General features: G+C 38.1%; 1 protein-coding gene across 3 annotated transcripts; it reads left to right on the forward strand.

Moving 5' to 3' along the window:
• The first annotated feature begins 229 nt into the window (after window positions 1-229).
• On the forward strand, window positions 230-26,431 carry CYLD (CYLD lysine 63 deubiquitinase). 3 transcript variants are annotated; one of them, XM_058845791.1, is made up of 17 exons: window positions 230-370; window positions 3,881-4,541; window positions 5,763-6,065; window positions 6,946-7,051; window positions 8,062-8,157; window positions 9,350-9,466; window positions 10,945-11,324; window positions 12,697-12,862; window positions 13,678-13,819; window positions 14,317-14,439; window positions 15,705-15,796; window positions 16,878-16,944; window positions 18,390-18,522; window positions 18,932-19,040; window positions 19,994-20,112; window positions 20,721-20,937; window positions 22,343-26,431. In XM_058845791.1, exons 2-17 carry the CDS (start codon window positions 4,035-4,037, stop codon window positions 22,525-22,527), a joined length of 2,862 nt encoding a protein of 953 aa, XP_058701774.1. In that variant the 5' UTR covers window positions 230-370; window positions 3,881-4,034; the 3' UTR covers window positions 22,528-26,431. The 3 variants fall into 3 exon arrangements, with proteins under 3 accessions (XP_058701774.1, XP_058701776.1, XP_058701775.1); XM_058845793.1 differs by having other exon boundaries at window positions 5,763-5,930; XM_058845792.1 differs by lacking the exon at window positions 230-370 and adding an exon at window positions 500-717.
• Window positions 26,432-27,024: the final 593 nt, after the last annotated feature.

Below are 27,024 nucleotides of genomic sequence, written 5' to 3' on the forward strand. Positions count from 1 at the left end.
TCCCGCCCATCACCCTGCGCGACCAATCAGCGTCCCCTCAGGGGGTGTGTTCCGCCATCCGCCCCCTCCCCTGCGGCTCATACAAGCGCGATGAGCTGGAAACCCCCGAATCCGCTCGTGACTGGCGGCTCTTTTCGCCAATAGCGCTGCGCAGCTGCGGCGCCGGCACGCTGTGATTGGCGGAGAGCGCGGCGGAGAGCCGAGGGGGCGGGCCTGCCGGGCTAGCAGGAGCGGGTGTGCGGCGCTCGCTGCGCGGCCGTGGCGGCGATGGGGCAGCACCGAGAGGGCCGGGCCGGCGCGCCGGGCGCGTGAGGGCGCCGGGACGGACCCGCGGGCGGGCGGGCGGGAGGCCCGGGCCGGGCAGGAGGAGGTGAGGAGCGCAGCCGCGGGACGTCGCTCGGCGCCGTCAGGCAGGGGCGCGGCTGGTGCGGCCGCCTGCTCAGGCCGCGCTCCGGCCGCACTCCGGCCGGGTCTGCGGGCCGTGGCCGCGGGCCGCCGCCGCCGCCCCTGCCGTGTTGCGGGAGCCGGGCCCAGCGGCGGGGCCGGGCTGGGCCGGGGGTGGCGGTGGCTCTGCTCCTGGCGGGCCCTGCTGGGCCTTTCCGACACTTCAGCCTCAATCCCTTAGCAGCGCGTTGGCGACTCAAGAAGTGTTTCGGGACTTTCCTTCCCCGTCCTGCGCCGAGCCGCCCGTCAGAAGAGAAGAGGCTCAGGTTTGGGGTGCGGGGTTGGATAATTATTCTCCAAAGCAGAGCCTTGCTCGGAGCCGTGTGTGTCGCACGAAACACGTCGTGAGAGAACCCAGTGAAATGCGATATTCGGTAGCGTTTCGGAATCTGAGCACACGCATCTGAGAAATGAGTATTTCATTTTTGAGGGAGGACTGGCAGTGGGGTGTCTGCAGGGTGGCTGTATTGGTAAATCTCGTAACGCCGCAGCATTCTGGCCCTTGAGGATGATTCCTGTTCTTCCTCTCACGGAGATTATTTGTATCAGATTTATAACCACGAGCACAACTGCAGGTGCATTTTCTTTTAGGAATCGCGTTACCAGGATGAACATCTTTGTATTACATTGTTGCAGGCACTGTTTTGAGAGCCAGTTTCTATTTCTTCCACTCATGGCTTGTATTGCCGGTATAATTCTGTGTAATTCTGTGTGCATTGAGCTGCAACTAAATTTCCTTGCTCCTAGTTTTAACCTTCCCATGAAAATTGGTTTTGGGCTGTTGAAGAACAGAACTTTGCATCTCGGCTGGTTAAATTATTTTTGGTATTAAAGTGTCAGGTTTTTTAAGAAACTGTACAATTTGTTTTAGCCTTTTCATTTTATACTCTGAATCAGAGCCACAGACGTGTGTTCATTCTGAAACCTGATAGCTGGTTTAAACATCTTTATATAGTTCATCTAAGGCTCCTGCAGGGTAGAAAGAGAGTTCTTGAATTTCAGAGCAAACTGTTATTCTGATGAGATGTCTCTGTAGCGACAACAGTGACTCACAATTGAGGAATAAAGGAAATTAGGGAAGCTTTGAAGTTAGGTAGTTTATGGCCTAGCCCAGACAGCTTTTAAAATGTGGGGGTTTTTTTCTGAAATATGTAGTGTTGCAGTCATGACTGTGTTTTGCCTGTTTCTCCCCAAAGTCTTTTGAGTGTGAAAAAATTGAGGTAGTAGGTGGAATAGAAGGATGCAGCTGAACAAGCTCTGACATTTCAATTGCCCGTGTTGGTGGTCAACTACTCTTGGGTTTGCACAAGTGTAGAAGCTGCTGGTGTGTTGTACAGGGCAGTGATGGCTTTTGGTAAGGATTAAGTTGCTTGGTTCCCATGTTAATCTTACCGTGGTTTATTGTAAACAGTGAAGAGTTTATTCAGGTCATAGTCTGATACAACTACGCTGTTTGTTCAGCAAAGATTTTACTTTGCACACAGAATTCCATTGAAAATGGCAATAAAAATAATCGTTAAATCAGTGGTGTATGTAAATGTATTTTTGGTATGTTGCCAAAACTTAATGTTCTTTTAATAAGCTTTTCTGTGCTCTTAAAATATTAATTTGTCACTTCTATTATTCCAAAAGAAGGTTTTGAAGAACTCTTCAACAAAGGAAAGCCTTTTGGTACTATAGCCAGTGGGTTTAGTAACATTTCTCTGGATGTCTAGGGCTTTGAAAGACTGACCACACACCACATAAAGTTATTACATAATCTAAATGCAGCCGTTGACAAGTTTTCACACTGAATTCTTTACTACTAAATGTGTGAAGATTGTATTGTTGCAGCAATGGACTTTCAAACAAGATGTACGTAATAAAAAATAGATATGATAAAGTTCATTAAAACATTGATTAATATTTTTTGAGCTGTTGAACAGACTTTCTCTTTTAATATATTATTTCCATGCATACTTACTAAAATGAAAATTAATTATTTCTGTAAATTAATAGGAAAAATCAGGATCCCTCTAATGTCAGAGATACTTATTTGCAGTCTACTGGGGATTGAGAAACTTTGTGGAATGGCTCAAAAAAAAGCACTGGAATGCGTGAGTTCCTAGGGACTGAAGGATGAGACTTTGCCCAAATTTCAGTTTGTCTGTAGTTACTGCTTTTCTTTGGGGAAAGAGTTTTGTTAAATACTCTGTCTGTTTAAAAAGATGAGGAAAATAATTACAGGACTGTATTTCGTTGCTTTCCGATAGCTACTGAAACTGGGTTCAAACAGGGTAGGAGAAGTAGCAATAGATTTTGATGTGATAGATTTTTTTTTTTTGATTTTTTTTTTTTTTTTGTGTTGTTTGGATGCCATCAGAGAGAAGTTGTGGAGAAATAGGGTACCTAGGCACAAGGACAATGATTATTTGCCTTTAGATATAAGTAGTTGTTGAGGTTGTCCTTTAAATGAGTACAAACTATGGCATCACTGATTGGGGATGGGAAGATTTACATGACAATACATTGTGAACTTGTATACTGGCTTTGGCTGTCATCTTTAGAAGAACAAATCCTGCTAAGGTGCTGCAGATCTTTCTTCAGGTATCCACTGTGATCAAAACTATGGACACATATGCTCAAAGAAGTATTTTCAAATTGTTCTTTTTCACTTCATGGTTGTGAATTGTAGTCCTAAAGATGATGTTTAACTAAGGTGTTTGCTCTGTCCTCCATTAATAACTGAAAGTGAGGTATTTCTTAATTTGTTGAAGTGAATTATCTTTCTAGAATGGTAAAAACAAGAGCCTCCAATTTTTTTTTCTGAGAATTGCATGTTGCAATGCTGGCACAGTTTGGTTTTCATATATTGTATATTACTGAAACTGTCCATTTCTATTAAAGAAATGGCTGTTATAAGTTACTAAAGTTCCCATTTTCTGCTGCTCTATTTTGTCAACACAATTTTCTGCTTCACTAAATCAAAAGATGTTATGCAGGATGACAGATGCAGTATACTTTGTCAGAAATAAGTAGTCACTAATCATGGGAAAAGAGCTTCATAGTGGAAACTTTCAGTAAAATATTGTTTGTAAACTAGAGCAGGTTGTTTATTTATGTTCATTTGCACTTAGGTTTTCTTTTTGCTTTCACTTATGTGTGTTTTCTTTGTTTTCTGCATTTCATTACATGCTTTCCACAACCCTTTTTTTCCCAAGGAACTAAAGAAGGAAATGAAATTCACAGCAATAAGGAGCAGAAATGGGTAAAGGGGTCTGCCCATGATCAGCCGTACAGTGGCTCTTCTGGGACTGTGGTCACTGCCTTGCATTTTGCTGAACCCTGATCTGTATGAGGAATGAGTCTGGTCACAGATTTAAATTGTTTTATATTTTATTTAGGACTGTACTTACCCAATTCAATTTTGTCCTTTTTTCTTTTCTTTTTATTCTAGGCTTCCTGCTCTAAATGTGTTTCTTTGCAAAATGAATATTGCATTGTTCCACAAAGATTGGACCCTCCAGTAGAATTTGGAAAGACCACTGCACATAAATCAAGAGCTTATTTTTCTTGAAGATCTCTGTGCGGCTTTTAAAGTTTTAATCACAATGAATTCAGGCTTATGGAGTCAAGAAAAAGCAAGTTCATCCTACTGGGAAGAGCGGATTTTTTACTTGCTTCTCCAAGAATGCAGTGTCATAGACAAGCAGACTCAAAAGCTCTTGAAAGTACCCAAAGGTAGCATTGGGCAGTTTTTTCAAGACCGTTCTTCTGTGGCGCACTCCAGAAATATTCCATGTAAAGGCAAGAAACTGCAGATTGGATTAAAGATTCTGGAACAACCACATGCAATCCTGTTTGTGGATGAGAAGGATGTTATAGAAATAAATGAAAAACTAGCTGAGTTGCTTCTGGCTATTACTAACTGTGAGGAAAGATACAGTTTGTTTAAAAGCAAAAGCAGGTTAGCTAAAGGCGTCCAGATAGATATTGGCTCACCTGTTAGAGTACAGCTGAGATCAGGGGAAGAGAAATACCCTGGAGTTGTTCGCTTCAGAGGACCCTTAATGCAAGAAAGGTCCCTAACAGGGATATACTTTGGAGTAGAGTTGCTGGTAAGTTACTTGCTAAGGGGTAGTATCAGATATACTTTATGAGGTGAGCTAAATATATCTTCAGTATAAAGAGGAAGTCCTGATAATTTTTTTTTTCTAGAAGCATATTACCCCTAAAATCTGTTACCCTCAGTCTTCTCATAAATGCTTTTATGTGAACGTGCCATATCATATCAGCCTTGTAATCTCCATGTTAAGTGAAGCTTGATGTGGTGCATGGGCTGGCAGAAGGACTTGAACATACTCTGAGTCCTCTAGCCCGGAAAAATTTAATTCATAGAATCCTGGAATGGTTTGGCTTGGAAGAGACCTTAAATATCATCTAGTCCCAAAGCCCTTGCTATGGGTAGGGACTACTTCCACTAGATCAGTTTCCCCAGAGCTCTATCCATCCTGGCCTTGAGCACTGCCATGGATGGGGCATCCACAACTTCTCTGGGTAAAAATACTGACATCCCTATCATGGTGAATATCTGACTCTCAGATTTCTGTTGAATACTTTGTTTTCTTGTGTCAGGATACAGTCCCTAAATGCAGGGTGGAATTTCGGGGCTGCTGTTTTTGTAAATCCCTATAAGTCCAATGGCAGCAAGTTAAAATAGAGAATGTATTTGTTGTGTGCTTCTTGTGAGGTATTTCTGAAAAATTAATGCCAACCATACGCTATTGAAGGGTTAGGTTCAGGAGAGTTCTCCTCTTGTTGTAGGAGTATATTTTTCAAAGTTCTCTTTAAACTTTTCCTGACCTCTTTGTAATTCCCGCTGAGAACCTCAGGGAATATCAGGCCCAAGTGTTCCTGAAAATCATCTCACTTTATATGGTATATAAGTAGAATTTTTGAATGTTTAGCATTATGTCTAGTATGAAGTAGTCTTGTCTTGATATGGCAAAAATTTGGTAATTGAAGCAAAATTTGCACCTGAAGAAAACATGTTTCTCTGAGTATAAAGGCTTCTGCCTACAGCTACTCTCTAATCTAGTGACATCTTGCACTTTATTCCCTGAAGATCGACAGTCTGTATATTTGCCACAGATTCTGACGACAGAATTCTCTCAATAATGATGGTGCATCAGGCAAATTCTTAGTGCAGTTTGTCCAAAACACTGGATTATGTTATTGCTCTTTTAGTAATCTGTTTTTCACAAAATACATGATTTGGTTTTTTCTTTCTTTTTCTTTTTTTTTTTTTTCCTTCCTCTTATTCCTCCTCCGACACTTAGGAAGAAGGTCGTGGTCAGGGCTTTACTGATGGACAGTACCAAGGCAAGCAGCTTTTCAGATGTGATGAGGATTGTGGGGTTTTTGTTGCTTTGGACAAACTGGAGCTGGTGGAAGATGATGACAATGAACTGGAAAGTGACTATGCAGCTCCAGTTGACGCAATGCAGGTAGAACTTCCTCCTCTGGAGATCAACTCCAGGGTTTCTCTGAAGATAGGAGAGAGTATAGAGTATGGGACAGTTATATTCTGTGATGTCTTACCAGGAAACGAAAGTTTAGGATACGTGGTTGGAGTGGACATGGTAAGAAAATAATCTGACTTTAATAACTTCTGCATGTGTGTTAGCTAGTGAATGACATGCACGTAGAAGAAGAAACATTATCCACAAGCTACTTCAGCGGAGGCTGACCTAAAATGGGAAATAAACACTGTGTTCAGAGATGCCCTTGGTGGTAATTGTTTCTTGGCATCAGGTAAACAGTGTCGTATTTGATGCTAAACAGTTCAGGTGAAATGCTCTGCTTACTCTGAGGAGCCTCCACTGAGCTACTTGCCATGTTAGGTGTCAGTCTTGAAGTCATGGAGTCAAGTGTTCGTCTTGTGAGACTGGCTTTGTTCTTCTGCCTGTAAAAAAAGTAGGCTGGATGTCTTTTTCTTTTGTTAGCCATTTTTAAAATCTTTTTTTCATGTAACTGTTTTGTTTGACTTTATTCCACCTTAAAACTGTGAGTTTCAAGTACAGAATTTGATTTTTCAAGAAAATGTGAAGCTTGTCTTTAAAAATTATTTCTAGCAACATGAAATTTTAAAAATGAATGGCTTTTAAATTTTTGGTACTTCAAAATTGTTCTGGTTTTGTAGGTTAGATGCTTCCATTTTCTTGGTTGCATTACCTGTTCCCTAAAAATGCACTGGAATTGCTCTAGCTTGTTTATCAATAATGTTTTTAGAAGAAAAATGCTTGTTAAAGTAGGAGCTGTTTCTCAAGAGATAATGTTTTAAGCTTTTGTCTTTAAAGACTAACGTTTGGCTAGTCTAAATACAAAATTAGTTACAGGAAAAAGTAGATGTTGTCAAACATTTCATTTTCCTACTTTTTATATTTCTAAGGACATATGTGTGTACTCAGTATGATGTAAATCTTCTTTTGGGATGCATGTAATGTGTTTTTCTATTTTTAGGATAATCCGATTGGAAACTGGGATGGAAGATATAATGGAATACAGCTGTGCAGTTTTGCAAGTGTTGAAAGTACACTTCTTTTGCATATCAATGATGTTATTCCAGGTATGCCCTGCTTTCTTAACCAGAAGGCAGACTTTGATAACATCTAGGACATTCTCCACCTAGGCACAGTTACATGGTTAAAACAATACTGCAGAATTAATATCCTAAATTCACTTGAATTACTTTCTCTGTTACATTTCTCTTCAGTTTTACCCTCTTTTGGGTTACTAGTAAAAAAGCTTTAATACTTAACAAAATTCCTGTCAAAATGTATAGTATTTACAATACTATGCAGTCTGTAATATTCATGGATATGTAATGGGAATCTTTTCAATGGACTGTTGTTCAATTCCCTCCCGGAGTTCAAATATCTTGATCAGAAAGCTGTTCTTTCTGTGCTTGAAAGGTGTTGACAGGATTATGTATGCATTCTAGGAGTAAATACTTGGAAATGCCTGTCAAGACTCTGGAAAAATTCATTGCAGTAATGCACTAAATAGTGTTAACTTGTAACAACTACAGTTCCCTGATTCCTTTTCTGAAGAAAAGTTTGTATGAGACTTGTTTGGGCACTATCTCTAGGCACATTCTAATGAGTCTGTAATTGTTGCTTTCACACTTCTATTGACTGACTTTTCTTATGTCTGCCTCCTATTTGCTAGTTTAGTTGACATGCATGTTTTTGCACAAATTTTCTGCTCTTCTCTGGAGAATCCATAGGGGCTTCTCCATTTTTTGAAAAGAGCATTTATTGTGGATGTGTTGATAGAAGAAAACTTAAAATTTCTTGGGTCTCTTTCCCATAATGGAAATGCATACATTAAAGGAGGTGAAGTCAACCTATTTGATATATTCAAAAAGTAATGGTAGACTTTGCAGTAAGCAATTGCTGATGTGATGAAAGCAGATTGTATACACATAAAGTGTTGTGCCAAACAAGGCTTTGTTCCACTCAGTGTTAAAGCTTGTGATGGCAGAGCTTTGTTCAGTTATGTTTCGAGGTGAACTTTGTGTAAGAGAGTGAAAACATAGAAAAGGGAAGCTAATACTCTTCATCTACCATATCTTAGAGACTGTGTCACAGGACAGGAGACCTCCCAAGCTTGCCTATACCTCAAGAAGTGGTGACAAAAGCTTGTTCAATCATAGTAAGCCAAAGGCGATAGGTATGTATGGGAAGGGATTTTCTTTACTTCTGTAAGATCACAAAATGTATTGTATTTGCAATGTATTGCAAAAAAGTATTGTCTTTTCTATCAGTTGATGTATGATTTCAGTTACATGTCAAGTTCAGTCATTAAGGTTGGCAGAGACCTTTAAGATCATCAAGTTCAACTGTAGTTAAAAGTTAAATTTCTCTGAAGCAGAGTATTAGTATGAATTTATTTAAACATGATAAAAATGGTAGACAGTTTAAGATTGCTCAAACTGCCTTCATTTTAATGAAAAAGTGTTTGAGGTTTAGCAGAAATTCAAGACCATATTACCTAGTTGACTAGTACCACGAGGTCAGGGCTTTATTCTGTTTCTTTGGAAGTGTGGTGTGTGTTTGTTTTGTTTTGGTTTTTAATAAGTATTGGTTTCTTTAGTCTTCTTGCAAAAGTAGAAACTTCAAAGTTTTTAGCCTAGGAGCAGATCTACTTAGTGATTGTATTAATTTTGCTATGATTCAAATTGAATCCCCAAATGAATTGAATTCCCAAAACATAAACTTCCTTGAGTCTGTTTTTGTTCAGCTCTGAAAACCCTCCCAGGGGAAAAAAATCAAACAAAACCAAACTGAAAGAGAAGCAATTTTTTTTTTTTTTTTGTAAAGGCAGAAATAAGAATTCAGTGTCTTTTGATGTTACTAGTGGCTACATTGGCTAGTAGAATACTAATGGCAGTATATTCTGCAAGTTGTCATTTTACCTGGTATCAAATGCTGCCAGAGATGATCTTCACTGTAGTAACTGTGGTTATATGTTGGTACAAGTTATAGAATTGGAATTGGATCAGTAATTTGTGTGAAATTTTAGTGCTTTAAAACCAAAACCCACCTACTGTAACAGTATTGCAAATACCTTCTTATATCCATAATTTATAGTCATAAAAAATTTGCTCTTGAGAGGTATTTTCTGCATTCTTTTCAGCTTGGTAGCCTGAGATTTCAGCTCAGAGTGTATATTGGTTTGGTGTAGATTTCTACCTTTTTATAAGCTTAGAACTGTGCTAGCCTTGATGGGAGAGTTTGCTCCTTTGTGGAAAGGCAGTTATGTCTTCTTGAAAGTGTAGTAACAAATTTTTACTCGGAAATAAGAGTGTAGGTGACCTTTGGTAAAGAGATTAATCTCTTCAATAAAATATGTTGTTTTCCAGGATCTACCTCTGAACCTGGAAATAGAAGCAGATCTGAAGTCTTCTACACATTAAATGGCTCATCAGTTGACTCTCAGCCTCAAACAAAAGCAAAATCCCCGTGGTATATTGATGAAGGTAAAGAGAGAGGATAGTTTTTCATATATTTATTTTAAAACCCCACAAAACAAAGCTAGAGTGTATTATGTTCTTCAAGTATAACAAGGATGAGATGAAATATAGAACAGTTGGACTGTGTTGTCATGGTGGAATACATACTACACCATAAAAAGCATCTTGAAACCCCTGTGAAAATGTTCTCTGTCTTGGTGTAACCTGTGGTTTTATTCTGCATGTTGGAGATTGTTCTTGGCAACTCACGTGCAGTTCTGTTGGAATGCACATGTTTCACAGGCAAAATAAAAGCTGAGGCTGGGATGGAAGACATTCCTTTTAGCCAAGTGTACACAGTAATTGTATTTTGTCTGTCTTTGTAGCTGTGTTACAGATCCAAGGGAGCTGTAACATTCTGCCATGCCAGCTAATCAGTCTGGAAGTGGGAGTGGGGAAGTTAGCTAAGTATATGTGGGTTTTTTCTGTATTTTAAAAAAATGATTTCTGTAAAATCTCTCTTTTGGTTTTTAAGAGTATGAGTGCACATACTTCAAGGATCAATATACCTTGATTTGCTTCCAGACCTATTTTTTTTTCCTGCTAAACTTTAGAAAAGTGTGGCTAACTGGCTTAAGGGGTAAATACTAAACTGTTAAGTTACACCAGAAACCTGTAGCAGCAGGTTCAATTCCTTGAACCACAAAAGAAAATGGGTTTAAATTGTTCTTGGTTCTCTAATGATTGTCTTTTTTTAACATTTTTTAAGACAATAACTTCATTTAATGAAACAGCATGGGGAGAATAGGTGAAGAGGCTTTTGTTCCGTGAATACCAATTGTGTATGGGAGACCCTTCCAATTCAGGGTATTCTATGACTACATAGAGAGATGAGAGAAGACACAGAGTGCTTGTGCTGTTCCATGTATCTCTTTATTCAGGCACTGCATTACTCATGACATGGTTAAGTCCTTTATTCTTTATAGACACTGATGGATTCTCTATATTAGAACCAAGTATGTTGTGATAGAGTCAGTGGAATAAGCACTTTTCCATTTGCAAATCATATCTGCAAGCAATTATTTATGTCTTTATAATCTGTGAACCAAATAATTTCCTCAGTCACAGTGACCAGTGAGCTCTTTCTAGTTTTGCCCCTACAGTCATAATCCTTGGAGCTGTTAACTCATGTTCAAAGAAGAAGCCTTATGTGAGGATGAAGAAAAAAGATTTCAATCTAAACCTTCCTGTAGTTTCTAACATCTCCTTTCTCTGCTGTTCATTTCTGTTGCTTGTGGTAAAAGTGGTGGCACTGCAGCAGTGTCTGCTCAGTTCTGTGTCTCCAGTGTTGCCAAGTGACAAAAGTCTTCCTAAATGTCCCTAGCTGTTAGTGCTTCCCACCTATTACATCAGATATTGCTGGTTTGAGAGCCAAGTCTTTCCTTTTTTAATACAGGGTGACAAACCCCCAACATTTACTAACATCTCGGTTTTGATTTTAACAGCTGCTGAAGACCCTTCAAAGTCACTTACTGATTCATCTCCTGGATTTGGGCATTCTTCACCACCACTGCAACCACCTTTAACAAACTCTGTGTCTACAGAAAATAGATTTCACTCCCTCCCCTTTAGCTTGACAAAAACAACAAGTACTAATGGTACTATTGGACATAGTCCTCTCTCTTTATCTGTTCAGTCTGTCATGGGTGATGTGAATACCACAGCTACCCAGGAAAGTCCATCAGCAGCAAGCCCAATTGGAAACTCACATGGTCTTGAAGCAGGTTCCTTGGCTGAAGTTAAAGAAAATCCTCCTTTCTATGGAGTAATCCGCTGGATTGGCCAGCCCCCTGGAGTAAATGAAGTATTAGCAGGACTGGAACTGGTAAATATAAATTCTAGTTCACAATAATGTTAATTACTAGTTTTGTTTCTCAGAGCTGGTGCCTGTATATGCTGCAAAAGCAGTCAGTCTGGAGGATTTGCCCAAGCAGGTTGCCAAGTTTGGAGCTAAATTCTTTGATAAGCTCTCATTTTATGGTGCCCTACACCTTACCCTATTGGTAGGTTCTGAGATGTGTTTGTATCACAGTGGGCAAAGGAATTTGTCAGACTGATCACTTTCTTGCTTTAAGGAAGTGTCCTTTGCTTACCTTGTGGAGATTGTAATTGAAAAATTAAATTTAAAGGTCCTTTAAGTGGAAATTTATATAAAATTCTCTAGCTGTAGTAGTCTTTGTTGAATATAGTTTTCTGTTGTTTGCATAAGAGCAAACAGGCAGAGTGATGACTGTCAGAGCTGTAAGACTGGTTTTGATAATTGACAGTGGTGATATTGTTGATTTGACAGCCACATGCTTTGTATGTTTCTTTGGGCCCTTTATGAAAAAAAAACAGAGTTGCCTCAAATGTGAATTGCTGTTGTGTACTGACAGTCCCTCTGTAGCAGCTGTTGCCAAGGTTGTGATGGGATATCAGTTAAATTAATGTTTACACAATTAAAGAGATGGCGTTCTTTATTTTGGGATAATGTTCAGTAAAATATGATATAAAGCAGTGTAAAATTATGTAAAACACTAGCAAAATATGTGAGAATGTGACTGGAATTCCAGCTGTTACAAGGAAGTCCTGATCCTTGTGGGTATTTTAGGTGAAGTTGAAGCCATAGCTTGCCACAGGCATTCTGAGCATGCTCCTTAGGGTGCCACTTGTGCATCTCTGCATAAAGCCCTGGTTAGTAAGCAGGCAATGTACCTCAAATCCTGTTCTCAAAGATAGCAGCTCGTTTTTGTTCATTCCTAGTTTGTGCTGTCTCCCTTACTGTACATTTTGTGTGTTTTGAAGCAGGCAGTTTACTTGTGCAGCCAAATCACGCTGAAATTGTTCACAATACCCTATGTTCAGTGCTTTTAATTAAGTGGTAAAAAGTGCTCTTTTTAACTACAAAAGGAATCTGGACCAGGCTAAATTCAGTCTCTCCTCCTATCTCCCCCATGCTGCTTCTGATGGAATTTTTGTTTTATTTTGGATGGAGTGAAAGTTTAAGCATGAAGAAAGAAACATGCAAATCTTAATTATCTCAAAAAATCCAGTTAGACAGCACCTCAGTTGAGGCTTTGGATACTGGATTGCAGAAACAGTGTGTATCATGCTTCAGAGTAGCAGAAGGGTGGCTTGTGGGTAGATGCTTTTATCAAATGTCTTACTGCAGAATTGTAGAAATAAGAAAAACAATGAATTCTCACTTGAATTTTCAGGAAGATGAATGTGCAGGCTGTACAGATGGAACATTTAAAGGAACTCGATATTTCACGTGTGCTCCAAAGAAAGCTCTTTTTGTTAAACTCAAAAGCTGCAGGCCAGATTCCAGGTTTGCCTCACTCCAGCCCGTTTCCAACCAGATCGAGCGCTGCAACTCTCTAGGTACTGAGCTTCTGCTTATTTCTTGTTCATCACCTGGGAACTGGCCAGGGCTTTGGTTTCATTCATTCCTTCAATAAGTTCTTTATATTGAGCACTTAGAAATCTGTACAGGTATTACTTAATTGAGATTAATGAATAACAGATCAGCCTGTACAGAACATAGTGATTCTTGAATTATATTTTAATGCTTTAAAATAAGAAAATGATCATATATTTAAAGAAATGTCATAAAATTCTGGCAATTTTTTATGCTGTACACTTTTTACTCTGGAAGTTGTAAAACAATCTTGCTTAAAATGGTATTTGCAGCCCTAGCATTGTATGATTTAATTAAAAGAAATAAAGGCAGTTATTTTTCTATAATCTATACATCAAATTATTTTATTCTCTAAATATTAAAGGAAAGCATGTATTTTTATGATGGAATTTAGTGGTGAAAAACTTATTTTTTTCCCTAACTTCAAGTATTTAAGATTTCTTGGATCACATTGTGTTGTTTGGGAAAACAGCAAAGAAAAGTGTCTGATACTTGTAAAATAGTGTGAACAGGGCATTTGTAATGAAAAGAGAAATTAATTCCTACTGGATAAAATTAATTCAGTGCTGCAGGCTTTCTGAAGCACTCTAGTGTAGAATTTAAGGCCTTGTTCACTCTCTGGAAGACAGTTAGTCTCAGCCATAATAAAATGCTATTCTAGTCCAGAGAAGGAATGCTTACAATAAGGCAGCAACTTAGCTATAAAACATTAATAGGAAAATCTCAAGGGGGATAAAATTTGAGGCTTTAAAGTGTCTTTTGAAAAAAAAAATTTCAGCCTTTGGAGGTTACTTAAGTGAAGTGGTAGAAGAAAACACTCCTCCAAAAATGGAAAAAGAAGGTTTAGAGACAATGATTGGAAAGAAGAAAGGTATCCAGGGGCATTACAACTCCTGTTACTTAGACTCCACCTTATTCTGGTAAGTTCATAATTTGTATAGTGGCATCTCATGCTAGAAATGCAGAACATGTGATCTTTGCTTGAGTGACTGTGTGTATTCCTGTGCAGTATTCACTCCCAGTGTCTTGTGCTGCAGTCCCTGTGCTCTTCCAGTGTGAGCAGTGAAGTGCTTGCTGGTCATGCCCAAACTGCACTGGCCCTTGTGGATCTGCTTGTTTAGACTGAGGGAGTCACTGGCCTGTAGAAGGTTGAAGGAGAAAGGGTGGAGGGAGGGAAATACCTCTTGCAGCTTCTTTGCAGAATCCTGCCTGAGCAACTGGGGCAGGCACTTTGCTGCAGAAAGGATGCTGGGTTGGAGTGGACTTTGCTATTTAGTGCAGCTCTGTCCCCTGTCCATAATTGTCTCTTTTTGAGTTTGTTTAGTTTTTAAACTCTTGTGGCTTTGCTTGGTTTGTCTTTTGTTCCTCAGGTATTTGAATAGTCAAAACAACCCTCCTGTTCTTTTTTTCTTTGTAGCCTGTTTTCTTTTAGCTCTGTTTTGGACACTGTGCTACTCAGACCTAAAGAAATGAATGATGTAGAGTATTACAGTGAGACTCAGGAGCTGCTGCGGACAGAGATTGTGAATCCTCTGAGAATGTAAGTAGAGACAAGAACTAGTCTCTAATGTGAATTAGAGAGATCCTGCAGTGTTTGCATTCCTACTGCAAATCTGAGAAGTTTGGCTATCTGCTGCTACTCAGTGTATTTTTCTTTAAGTATTTTTACTTTTTCTTTTTAGCAAATTTAATCAGTCATAACTGGAAAGAATTTTTCATTGTTTGGTGATAAATATTTTCGCTAGTTTCTTACTTGCAAATGGATCAGCACAAAGCTATTGTAAAATTAGTGCAAGTATAAATACAAAAATATTGATAAATACAAGTTATGTTTGTTCACAGCATTCATCTTTACACATTTTTAATGCTATTGTACTTGACCAGAAAATTATTTGGGTTATCTTATATGGAGTTTCACAATTCAATAGATTTAACAGGGCTTTAGAAGTTTCATTACTTTTTACGTGTGGTCTGCGAGTGGCCAAAAAGCTTTCATTAAAAGAATTTAATATGGCCTTTTTAATTTATCAGTCACAATGAGTAAATGAGGTGCAACAAAATTTTCCGTGTTCTTAAGCTTAATTTTTTTCAAAAATGTGATAATACAGTTGTAGTTCCAAAATTCTGTGGGCTCTCATCAAACAACTTCTGACAAAGTTCTTATTTTGATGAATGAAAGCGTTGGTCCCTGAAGCCTTGTTCTTTTCAGGGAGTGTGTGCTTTGCCTGGTATGTTTCAGGGTCTGTGGAACAGGTAGGAAAGCAGGATACACACTGAGTAGCAGAAATATCAGGTGCCTGAGGTGGCTGAATGTCTCACTGTCCTTTTACCATGCTTAAAACTTGGGAAAAGACTGAATGCTCAAAGCCTCAGCTTCTTAGGTCAGCAAACAGCTCTGTGTGTTTTTCTCAAATCCGGATTTTTTTTTTTGTTAACAACCCCCACAGTGCTGTTATTTTGTGACATTCTGAAATGATGCAAATTAGAGTGAAAACAAATCAAAAGTAATTGACTGACAAATCTGAAAACAGTTATTCTGGTAAGTTGATGATGAAAAATGCTCTTAAAGGTGGTAAAAGAACATTGAGCACTGCATTAAATTTATACTACATTAAAAAAACTGGGAGTCAGATTAAATATGAGAAATTATGTATGTATGTAGTTTTGAAGACATACCATCTGCAGATAGTTAAAGAAAGATTTGAGAACCTGTATTGCAGTATTTAAGTGGTTGGTTTTGGCTTTTTTTACTTCTCTGACTTGATCACAAACTAGCTAATAGCTTATTAAATCCATTTATCTTAGATATGGATATGTATGTGCTACAAAAATAATGAAGCTGAGGAAAATACTTGAAAAAGTTGAGGCTGCATCAGGATTCACTTCAGAGGAAAAAGGTAATGGGGGAGGTTTGCTTTTCTTTGAGACTTACAAGAATCTAATATGAAGGAACTGAGGAACTTTACTACATAATTATACCAGAACAAGACACCCAAATATTTTTCTGTGGCAGTAGAGTCCCTAGCAGAGATCTAAGTGACCACTGGCTGCTAGAAAGGTCTTTTCTGTTTCCTTGGGTATGTAAGAAACCCTAGCTGCACAATTTCTGCAGTCTTCCACTGCCTGGATTTCTTTTAGTGCCTTCCTATGCCCATGGAACTCCCTTCTAGCAGTTAGTGGAGAAGACTGTGATAAGGCTGGGGTGGTTGTCCTCTTACAGATTGTCACTTTAATCCCTGAGGAGTAAACTTTAGCACTACAACACTTCACTGTTCCCATGGTTATGTAATACTTTAAAAAATAAAATGTTCAAATCACGTTAGAAAAATCAGTTTCCAACTTTTTGATCTTTTGCTGCATATATTGATTAATTAGCATTGTATTATGTAACTGTTTTGCTTTTATTCCAGAGAGTACTACTTTCTTTGTAAATACTGAATGCTGGAACCAGTATTTACTGCAGTTAGTGGCAGGGAGAGAAATAAACCAGTAAGCTGTGGTGGGGGAGAGCAGTCCTCTGGGAAGTTGCTGTTGGCTGCATTCTTGGTTAGAGAACTCGGTCTCTAGTTCAGATGAACTTGGGACTATTGTGTAGGTTTTGTGTTACTGTCACTGCTCCTCACTGGCTCTCTGCAGATTCACTGTTTCCTTTTGAAAGCTTTTATTTCTTCTAGAAAAGTTGTGTGCTGCTAACTAACTCCTCTGAAATACAGAGCATGTTTTTTAATTTTATTGGAAAGCTTTGTTACCCTGTTGAGCCTGTACCTTTTATTGGAGACGTTTAACACTAAAATAATAAGCAGAGGTTTGTCAAGAAAATATTCATAGTTTGTCATAATCATATTGTAGTAATAAAGCTATAAAAATTAACTTGATTTTTTTTCTATAAAAATCTTGAAAACCTTCACTTTCAGTGAGTCTTGAACAATGTGTCTGATTTTGCATGCTAACAAAACCTTTTTTCTCTCCCCCCTCCAGATCCAGAAGAATTTTTGAATATTTTATTTCATCATATTCTAAGAGTTGAGCCACTGTTGAAAATAAGGTGCATCTTATTTCTTTGGTCTTCAAGGGTTTTGTCAAGTCTCTGCCATACACAGAATTAAATTTATGTTCCACCATTCGGCTTTTAGCAGCAGAATTTGTGTGTATTGTGCACATACCTGAAGTCCTCAAGGGTGATTCAGAAGTCTCCTTTCTTCCTAGTAGTGGTACCACTGAGCATCATGCTTTTAAAATCCTCTCAACAGCTGAATATTCTAAAAATCAACATTGGCTTAAATGCTGGCTGGGATGGGAGGAGGTTACAGTTTATAGCAAATTTGATGAAAGTTCCCAGAAACTTTTGGTGCTGATATGAAACAGCTCCTACCTAATGGTTTCCTTTTGCTGTTAGAAGCTAGTCAGTCCTGTATGTTTTTTCTCTATAGTAGCAAAAACCATTTTTTCAACCTGAGCACCATCTTTTATATCCTTTCTTTTGTACTTCCAGAGGAGGTTAAATTGCCCATCTGAAGATCTCCTCCCAAATACATCAGAGCTATGTTTATTTAACAGAAACAGAGTCTGAAAACATTGGTACTTGTTACTTGACTAAGTTTTGAACATCTGACCTCAAAACATACTTAAATTGGTAGCTTAATTCTGTGTCCCTCTCCCTATCCATACAAAATGTGTTGTGGTTTTGTGGTTCTTGTTTTTTGAAGGGGATAATTGGTTTGTTGTAGGTATGTGTGTGTTTAGTGGAAAGGGGTATTTTCCCTTTTTTTTTTATTTTGGTGAGGATGAAGTTTATCCAGAGTGCTTCCTATGGCTTGCATTGGCAGTTTGCATGGTAATGTGCCTTGGAGTTGGCCTAGGTGTGGAAGGAGTCTTAACAATTAGAGCTGGACAGGCTTGAATTTGGATTATCCTTTTGGAGAGTTCTCTGCTAACTATAGAGCAAGTCTAGCAACATTAGCCATCTGTGTGACACTCCCACTGCAGGAAGCAGTGTAAATATCGCCCTGATTTAGAGAAAATGTTTCATTAAACCCATCATACTGAAGATAATTATTGTTGTTTAGTTTGATATTTTATTACTGAAATTCCTAATTGTCTCTCCAGTGAAAGCTGCTTTATTGTCTTGGAGTTTTTGATGCAGATGCTTAGGAAGTATTTCTCAGTTGGTAGTTCAGCCATGCACAGACATATGTTTTTAAAACATGCTCTGAAACTCACACTGATTTTTTTCTTTAAATTTTTCCATAATCAGTTCAAACTTAATACTTGACTGCCTGGCACTTTGTTTTTGGGGGCAGGGGGCTGTGTTGTTTGTTTGGTTTTTTTTTTAAAGCACAATATATTTCAATGCAGAGAGGATGTTTTGTCGACTATTTTCATGTAGATGTTGTTTTCTTAGTAAGAAACAGTCATCATTACAGTAGAGCTTCAGAATCTGTTGTTTTTTTGTTTTGTTTTGTTTTGTTTTTTCTTTACATCTGTTTTTAGATCACCAGGTCAGAAAGTACAAGACTGTTACTTCTATCAAATTTTTATGGACAAAAATGAGAAAGTTGGAGTCCCAACAATTCAGCAGTTACTAGAGTGGTCATTCATCAACAGCAACTTGAAGTTTGCAGAGGTTGGTGACAGCTGTTGCTTTGTTAGAAGTGATCATACCTTAATATCTGTCCATTCAGCAATGGGACAAAAGTAGCATTTGGTGTAAAAACATGCAGATATGTTGGAAATGGGAATATTGTGTCAGTGATCCAGGATGCCTACATAACAGATATATTTGAAGGTTATGAAGGTTATGATATATATTCTTTGGCTGAACAGATCAAAGTGATTTAGGTAAAGAATTAGTAAAAGAAAACTTTTTAGCTGCTGCCACTGAGTGTTTTAAGGACTAATACTTTGAGATACCTCTGTCAGTGGGCTGTGAGTTTAAAAAACATGAGTATATTTATAGCACTAGAAGAATGTCTACAAAGTTAGATAATTATTTATCTCAAGTTCATTACATTATATTCTGGCATTTTTCCTAGGCACCCTCTTGCCTGATTATCCAGATGCCCCGGTTTGGAAAAGACTTCAAAATGTTCAATAAAATTTTTCCTTCCTTGGAATTAAATATAACAGACTTACTTGAAGACAGTAAGTATATAACATTGCATTGTATAACAGAGAGAGTTACTGATAGTGACAGTGAAGGTATTCCTGATAGTTCTGGTGGGTTTGTTGGGGTTTTTTTTTGTTAGGTATTTACCAAGATAGTGTGAGATGCTCAGGCTCAGCAGAAATGAAAGTTTACTGGGTAGAAGGCTTTTTTTCCCTCATGTCAAGTATAAGCTCTAATTTCTAGTAGCAGAGAATGTATAGAATACAACTTTTGTTTGTTTACTTAAGTCTCGAGTACCTGTTCAACTGAACTTATTTCAGGAGTGCTTTTAAAATTGAGTTATTAGCAGCAAAGCAGTTCATTGATTCATTAGTTCATCAGACTAGAAGGGAACCTGACATGAGCATGTGCACCTGTGGTATATTGTGGGAGTGCATTTTATAGCCATAATTATATCACTTCTTTTTGTGACATAGTTTCTGACATTGGTCATCCACCAAATTTTTCATTGCATTGTCCTAAGGAAGGACACCTAGTTTTAAATTTGAGATAAGAATTAATAAAACTGCCAAAATTCATTAGAATAATAATCTCTGAAGTTGCCGTGGACTTTTCTCTCACTGCCCTGGCCATCAGCTTATGCTTTTTCCTTTTTCTTATTTTTGATGTTAACAGCTGTAGGGGCTAAGCTAGCAGTACCACTATGATGAGAGAGCTAACATGATTGAAAAGCCTGTTTTGGCTTGTTCATGCACTTGATTTTAATCATCTTGTTTTGCCACTTACTATTTACTCTTAATCCACATTGAACCAAAGAGAAGTTAAATAAAGTACATTTCTCTTTGATTAGCAATCTCATTTTAACTTTTTCTTTTAATGTAGTGTTATTCTCCATTTAAAGTAATAGTTCTCCTTCATTTTCCTATTCCTTTTCTTATAAAACAAAGCCTCCCCAGCCTGGAGACTAATACCTTTGTTGCCCATGCAGCTCCCAGGCAGTGCCGGATCTGCAGAGGGCTCGCTATGTACGAGTGCAGGGAGTGTTATGAAGACACTGATATTTCTGCTGGCAAAATCAAGCAGTTCTGTAAAACGTGCAACACACAAGTAAGTGCTTGTCTTCATTATTCACATGGGTTTAACCCAAATGGTTAATGCTACAATAATTGAAAGAAAGGTAGAAGAGCATAGTGAGACTTCTTTGCCAGCACCAGTGTAGCTGCCATCCACCAAGTAAGGTGTCTCCTTTGGTGACAGATCAGGAACTCCTGCAATGTGTTTATCAGTGTGGCAGCTGCCAGATCCAGGACTAGACACAGTGGAGAAATAGTAACCACGTGTTTTAAATCTTAATTTTATGTTCATGCTACCTTGTTAGTGTTGATAAATTCATGTCAGCAGTGCTGTGTTTTGCTGTTTGGCAGTTGCATGAAGATGCCAGTCATGGTTTATTTTCAAATCTGAGCATAGTGGAAAACTGTTGCATTAAACCTGACCTCCCTTCTAACCTTAGATTTGAATTTTCTGGGCAATATTGAACTACACTGGTGTGGAAAAATAGAAGAAATGTTTAGTCAGCTGCTGTTATTGCAGTTCCTTCTCTAACGCCATTAATCTTCTGTTCAGCACTAATGTTCTTTTTAGCTTTGTCTGCTGCTGAAACAAATAATCTTACAGGGTGTTTTTTCTTTTCTGAAATATCACTTCAATTGTAGGTTCATCTTCATCCCAAGAGACAGAGTCATAAATTCAATCCATTGTCACTTCCTAAGGATCTGCCAGACTGGGACTGGCGGCACGGCTGCGTGCCCTCGCAGAAGATGGAGCTGTTTGCAGTGCTGTGCATTGAGACCAGCCACTACGTGGCCTTCGTCAAGTATGGCAGGGATGACTCTGCCTGGCTCTTCTTTGACAGCATGGCAGATCGGGATGGTAACCTCCCATTTATTCTCTACACTTTCTCTTACGTTTTTGTATCTGTAGTTTAGATTTCAGTGACTGTTTCCTAAAGTTTTAGGGATATTAGTGTCATTGAACTTGACGTACTCGATGCTGCGATACTGATCTTGATTCAGCCTTACCTTAGTGCATTGATTTCATGGCAGCTGCTGATGTGTATATTCTGAGTTTCACCTCATTTGGATACCTTAGTAATTAGATGGTACAGATGTAACTGCAGAAGTTTGCTAGCAGGACTCCTTATACATTTTTCTATGCTTTTCAAATTTGGCAGAGACAATTTTAAATAATCAACTGCAGGAATGTACTTTCAGTTTAAATTTAAGTTGATGTACATGACTATCAGCATACAAATATTTTTATTGCTTTTTCTTAAATGACTTACGGTAGCTGTCTTTAAAGGAAATAGTCACACATTATAACATCTATGCTGTTCCTTTGAATCCTTTTAGAGTTATCAGTGGGAAATTGTTTCCCTGTAATAATACAAATGCCAGTAAAACAAGCACTGGTTTTTAAACAGATCCCATTTAAATATGGACTCTCTCAGTTCTGGTGCCTAAGAAAAACAGTAATAGATGAAGTGTCAGACACACAGTTAACAATTTTTGCATGAAGTATTCTTGAACCCCTCTGTTACAGTGTGAGTTGGCAGGGAGAGAAGAATCTTGCCTCCTATTGAAAATGAAACTGCTACAGAAGTAAAGTCACTTTCTTATAACAGCAAGAAGACAATCAAGCTTCATTTCAGAGTGGTTGAAATATTTATGACTGATGTTTGTAAAGAACCGTTTTATTTCAGGAATTTAGATCACATGAGAAGCTGGAAATATCTCCTGCTGGTCTTAGGGGGGTTTTTAGTGTGGCAAATACTTTTCTTCAGCTTTTCAAGAACAGCAGGATGTCTATACTTGTGTTGTTTGAATTTGCTCATTTTTATGTAGAAAACGGCCAGGACCAAACAGTGCTTTCCAAGTCAGGTACAGACATGGTTTATAAATTCATCAGCTGTTAGCAATTGTCATGTTATTAACAAATTCAGTGCATATGAGGTGGTTTATATATCCAGGTTACTCTCCTAAAGTCACACAGAATTTAGTGTCAATGAAAACCCAAAGTTCTCCCTGGTTTTGTGTGGTATTTGTGTGGGTGTGGTTTGGTGGTTAACACTACAAGATCTTCTGATTCTGATTGTGAATTCTTGAACAATACTCTTCTCATAGGTGTTTACCCTGCAGCAGTCGAGTGTGGCATATTTAAGTTTTTTAGAAGGTGTTTTCAAGAACTGGTGATGTTGTTATAATAAAAATATGTTATGAAGAGCAAATATATGTAAATGCTCTCCTAATCTGTTTCTCCTTTCCTTATGGTTTAAAAGGAGGTCAGAATGGCTTTAACATTCCACAAGTTACCCCATGTCCAGAAGTTGGTGAATACCTGAAGATGTCCCTAGAAGAACTGCACTCACTGGATTCCAGGAAAATCCAAGGTTGTGCACGAAGACTGCTTTGTGATGCTTACATGTGCATGTATCAAAGTCCAACGATGAGTTTATACAAATGAACCAGGATCTCTGCAGAACTGAAGAGACAGTACAGAGTTACCCACTCTGGGTTTGCTGCAGTTTTGGGTAGTTCAATGCAACCGTTGCTGGCAATGGAAGAAGTTGACTTTGACATCAAGAGGATTTACTGTTCCAAAAACTACATATGGAGTTCTGTCACTGAAGTATTTAAGCATTTTGCACTCTAGGAAGTGTGCTTGTGTGTGTTTGTTTTATAAACAAAGTTAAGTTACTAAAACTTAAAAGCTTTAAGTGCATTGATGATACACAGGCTTTTTTGAAATGTTAAAGGTGAAATGATATCAGGAGAAATCTCCCCTAGTCCATTGGGAATGTAAGGATACAGTGTTCTATCTCGGTGCATTTCTGTGGACAGGGATGATGACTGTCATGTGTTTCTCTATCGCCACCATGTCTCCTCACCCTTAATCTTTTTAGCACCATAGATTCTCTCTCAAAGAGAGAGTAAGTTCAGTTTGAGTAAGATAAATTTTAGACTGCTCATTGCATACTCTGTTCTGTTATCTACTGTATTCTTCTCCATTCCAAAAATTAACATTAATTTAAAGATCTGAATCCCTGTCTTGCAAAAATCAAGCACACAGACTTGTTGTGTTGTTAACTTTTGGAGGAGAAAGAGAGGAAAAGAAGAGGGTATTAAGGGGGAGCATAATTGCTAAAATATAAAATTAGCAATGAAAGTTAACAGATGTCTTATTCTAAGTGTCTATTTTTAAAGAAACAAAGCAGTCTGGAACAGAACAGCAACTGTACACAAATGATTCCAGGACAAAACAATAAAATCATGGATTGCCTCAGGGAATGTTACTGAAGTGAATTCTAGTCCTTGGTAAACAAAACTGACTTTTCTACAGTACATTAAGCTACTGCTTGGGAATATGTTATACATCTGACTCTTCATTTCAGGATTAGTAATATTAAAAAAAGAATATTAAAAATCTCTGCCTGGAAAACTGAAACTATAAATAAAGGTAGATCAGAGTTTTAATGAATACCAAGTACCTGATGAAAACTAACTTGAAAAGCTGCAAAATCTGTGTTAACGTAAAGTACTCTACTTTGAAGTCTGTTAGTTCCTGTTTGCAATGAAATACTGTTGTTTTAGTTGCCTTTTAGCTACTTCTGTCTACACTGACTAGCAAACATGCAACTCTATATATACAGTAACATCTGGTCGTACAAATTGCATCTATATGAACTGTACATTTTCAACTCTTAAGCTGTTTTATATGGAAACTTCCTTTTTGGGATCAAGTCTATAGAAGGGAAGAGATAACAAAATGTGACAGAGGAAAAGCCACATTGCAAAAGCTGCTGTTTTAAAGGCAATGGAGACTGGTCCCTTATTGTAGAAAGTGTGGTTATTTTGTTTTTCTTGGAGAACCTAGAATCTTTCTTTGGGACACACTCTACCATAGAGCAGTTGTAGAGAGAGGTTTGAAAACTGCTTGAAGGACTAATCTGTGTGAAGCAGGGGGTGCTGAGGGGGTTGATCTGTTCCATTAGCCTTTGCATGAAGTGTGCTCTAATCTTTCACTCTCAAGAGCAACAAGGTTATTAGAAGTGTCACCGTTGCTTTTGCCTGGGAGAGTCTCTTGGCTTTATGTTCCCTTGCCTTATTTATCCAGGCTGTGCTCCTTGGAAAAACTCTATTGTTTCAGTACAGAGCTCTTGATTGCTTTCTCTCATGAAAAAATTCAGTAGGTTTTAGGTGATGGATTCTATAACCAGGCCCATTGTGTCCCAACCTGGAAGGAGGTCCAAGCCATGACCCCTTTGAACAAGGACCAAACAAGGCCTGAGCACAAATCTGTAACCAGGACACCAGTCAGAATGTCTGGATTCTTTCTCTTCCCTAGCCCTAGATTTATTTTGGACTTTCCCAGTGCATTCATTTCATATCTCTTCCACTGGTGTCATCTTTCCAAACCCCCCAGCCTCATTACATACAGTTACCTCTTCCTGCCTATGCTTGGAGAACAGCCTTGGGCATGCTATGGCCAGAGGAGAGAATTGGAATTGGCAGCCATATTAAAGTTTCCTAGGTGAGTAATCTTGTAGCAAAATATCCACTCTTTTGTACAACTGGAATCCAGCTTTTCAGGATACATACTTGATTAGCAGAAGTTAATTAATACATAGATAAGTGTAAATGAACTTGGCTTCTTGCCTTCAAGCTTCTGGCCTTTCAGTGGAAAAGAAATGTGAACTCTTCCTGTGGAACATGTAGGGAATGCTCTTTACTGTGCACACTTCTTTGTGACAAATACTGTGTTTGGAAAGGCAGTGCTTTACACCCTGCCTTTTGTACTATAGATTATTGCAAAATGGTAAATAGTTTTGCAAGCACTGTATGATTACATGGTTACTTTGTTGTTTACCACTTAAGAGGGCAGAGATGTCTTCTATAGCATGTAAAAAATTTGTTTTGGCAATCAAGAATCTTCTTTTAATCTAAAATGTATTGCTGTGTGCTGTACTGCACTGCATTAGAGGTGATCTGGCAATGTAAATTAAATGTTACAGAAATAACCCCAATTTTATTTCCTTTCTCAGAAACGAGTATACAAACAGAAAAGTGATTTCACTGTGAAAGGAAACTTGTAAAATAACTTATATGCAAGGGTAAAAAAGGTGGGGTTTTGTGGGTGTTTTTTAGCCTTCAGCATATATTTGTAGGGGATTTGAAGAAGCTGTTTTGAAGCTTGCATTCTAAGCATCTACTGCTGTTAACTGTAATGCCCAAAGATTCCAGTGACTAAGCACCCAACATTTATATTGTTTAACGCATCTGGAAACCTCCCAATCAATTCTTTTCTCTCTCTCTCTTTCTTTTTTTTTTTTTTTTTTAATATGGCGAATGTCCTCTCAAATTAATAGCACTTAGATCATTCTTCATGGTTTGGCTCATAAGTACTGCTAACAATGGCCTTAACCTGTGAGTAGGAAAATACATTGATGACACAGTTCCTGACAGCCTGTAAAAATGTAAAGTTTCGTAGGACATAAACTTTTGTAACTGGGGAAAAAACCTTCACCCCATACAACTTTCCTGCTTTGCTAAACATTTTTAGAACTAGTGGTTCAAAATGGAACAAATCACTGTGCCACTAAATCCTTGCTGATTTTGAAGAGGGTAAAGAGGAGGTATTAACTAAAGGTGATGCCTTACAGATTTACTCAAGCAAACAAAATCCTTCAAGAAAACCCCAACCCAACCCTACCATAAGTTACAGCAGAAGACTTCTTGTTGGGTGGGGGAGATAATTGGAGAAAAAAATTGCAAAAATATCTATGTTTAGTAAAGGTCTTTATAATATGTGATACTGATTCTGTGCTCTTGAAAATTGTAATACTGTGTTGTACTGAACAGCCTGTGAGATTCCCATTTTAAGCAAGTACTGTGTGTAACAAGAATTGCTCTTGATCATAAATGGTTCATTTCAATGCACTTATTTTTCTCGTGCACTTTATGCTCCACTGAGTAGCTGAGTGTGGTCACCATGATCCCTGACAATTGCCTGTTCCATACAATTCCAAGGCACCACCGTGCTGCACACCAGACTGCTGAGGTTTCCCAACTGAGCTGGTGTAAAAAGCAGCTTGAAAGCTCTGTGTATTTTTACCACTGTAACAAAGCATGTTTTTATCTGTTCTTGATGTTTTGCTAAATAAACATCCCATGTTTTGTGCACAAATAGTCTCTTAAGCTTACAAGGCTGTCTCCAAGAAGGCATTAGGGAAACAAACCATTGGATCAGGTTGCCCTCAACTAGCCTTAATTATTTTTTTTTTTTTTTCCAATGGTAGGGCTGAATGAGCTGCTGCTGGAAAGGAATGTACTATGTGCTCTTTCTGTATTAATATTAATTAAAAATATTATTCTTATGGCTCTATTCGTTTCTTTGGGGCTTGGAAATGTGTGTCATGAAAAAGCATGAATAGAGGGTGAACTACCTTGTTTTGTGTGCTTACAGCAGGATTTATGTTTACAGATTTCTTTTACTCCTTCAGAATTTCTAGGAAACTTAGGAATTGTTGTACTGTATAAAAACAGAGAATTACAATAATCCTTTTCATAAGAATACTACCTGTGTCTTACCAATTAGCACCTGATGCTATAAGGGAAAACCACTGAAAAACAGCTATAGCTACCTGGAGTTTTCCTGGGGGGATTTTATTTTTAAATGTTTAGTACACCACCTTACTGACCCCAGTGAGCAGCTCCTCCTGGAATAATGCTGTAACTTCACTGCTGAATCCACAGCTTCCACTTTCTGTGCGTTTTATGTCTAGAAAAAAGCTAACTACTATCCAGCAGTTGTAGGTTTACCTTTTTATTTATTTATTTACCCGAGTGTTTTAGTAATAACAAATAACAGTGATAAGTAAAGTCCTGGGCATGCAAAAGGAATTATTTAACTCAATTTAAGTAATTTTAAAATTTTTATCTTACTGAAAAATCCTTAAACGCT

The sequence above is a fragment of the Poecile atricapillus genome, chromosome 10 (genome assembly GCF_030490865.1).
Source record: "Poecile atricapillus isolate bPoeAtr1 chromosome 10, bPoeAtr1.hap1, whole genome shotgun sequence".
NCBI lineage: Eukaryota > Metazoa > Chordata > Aves > Passeriformes > Paridae > Poecile > Poecile atricapillus.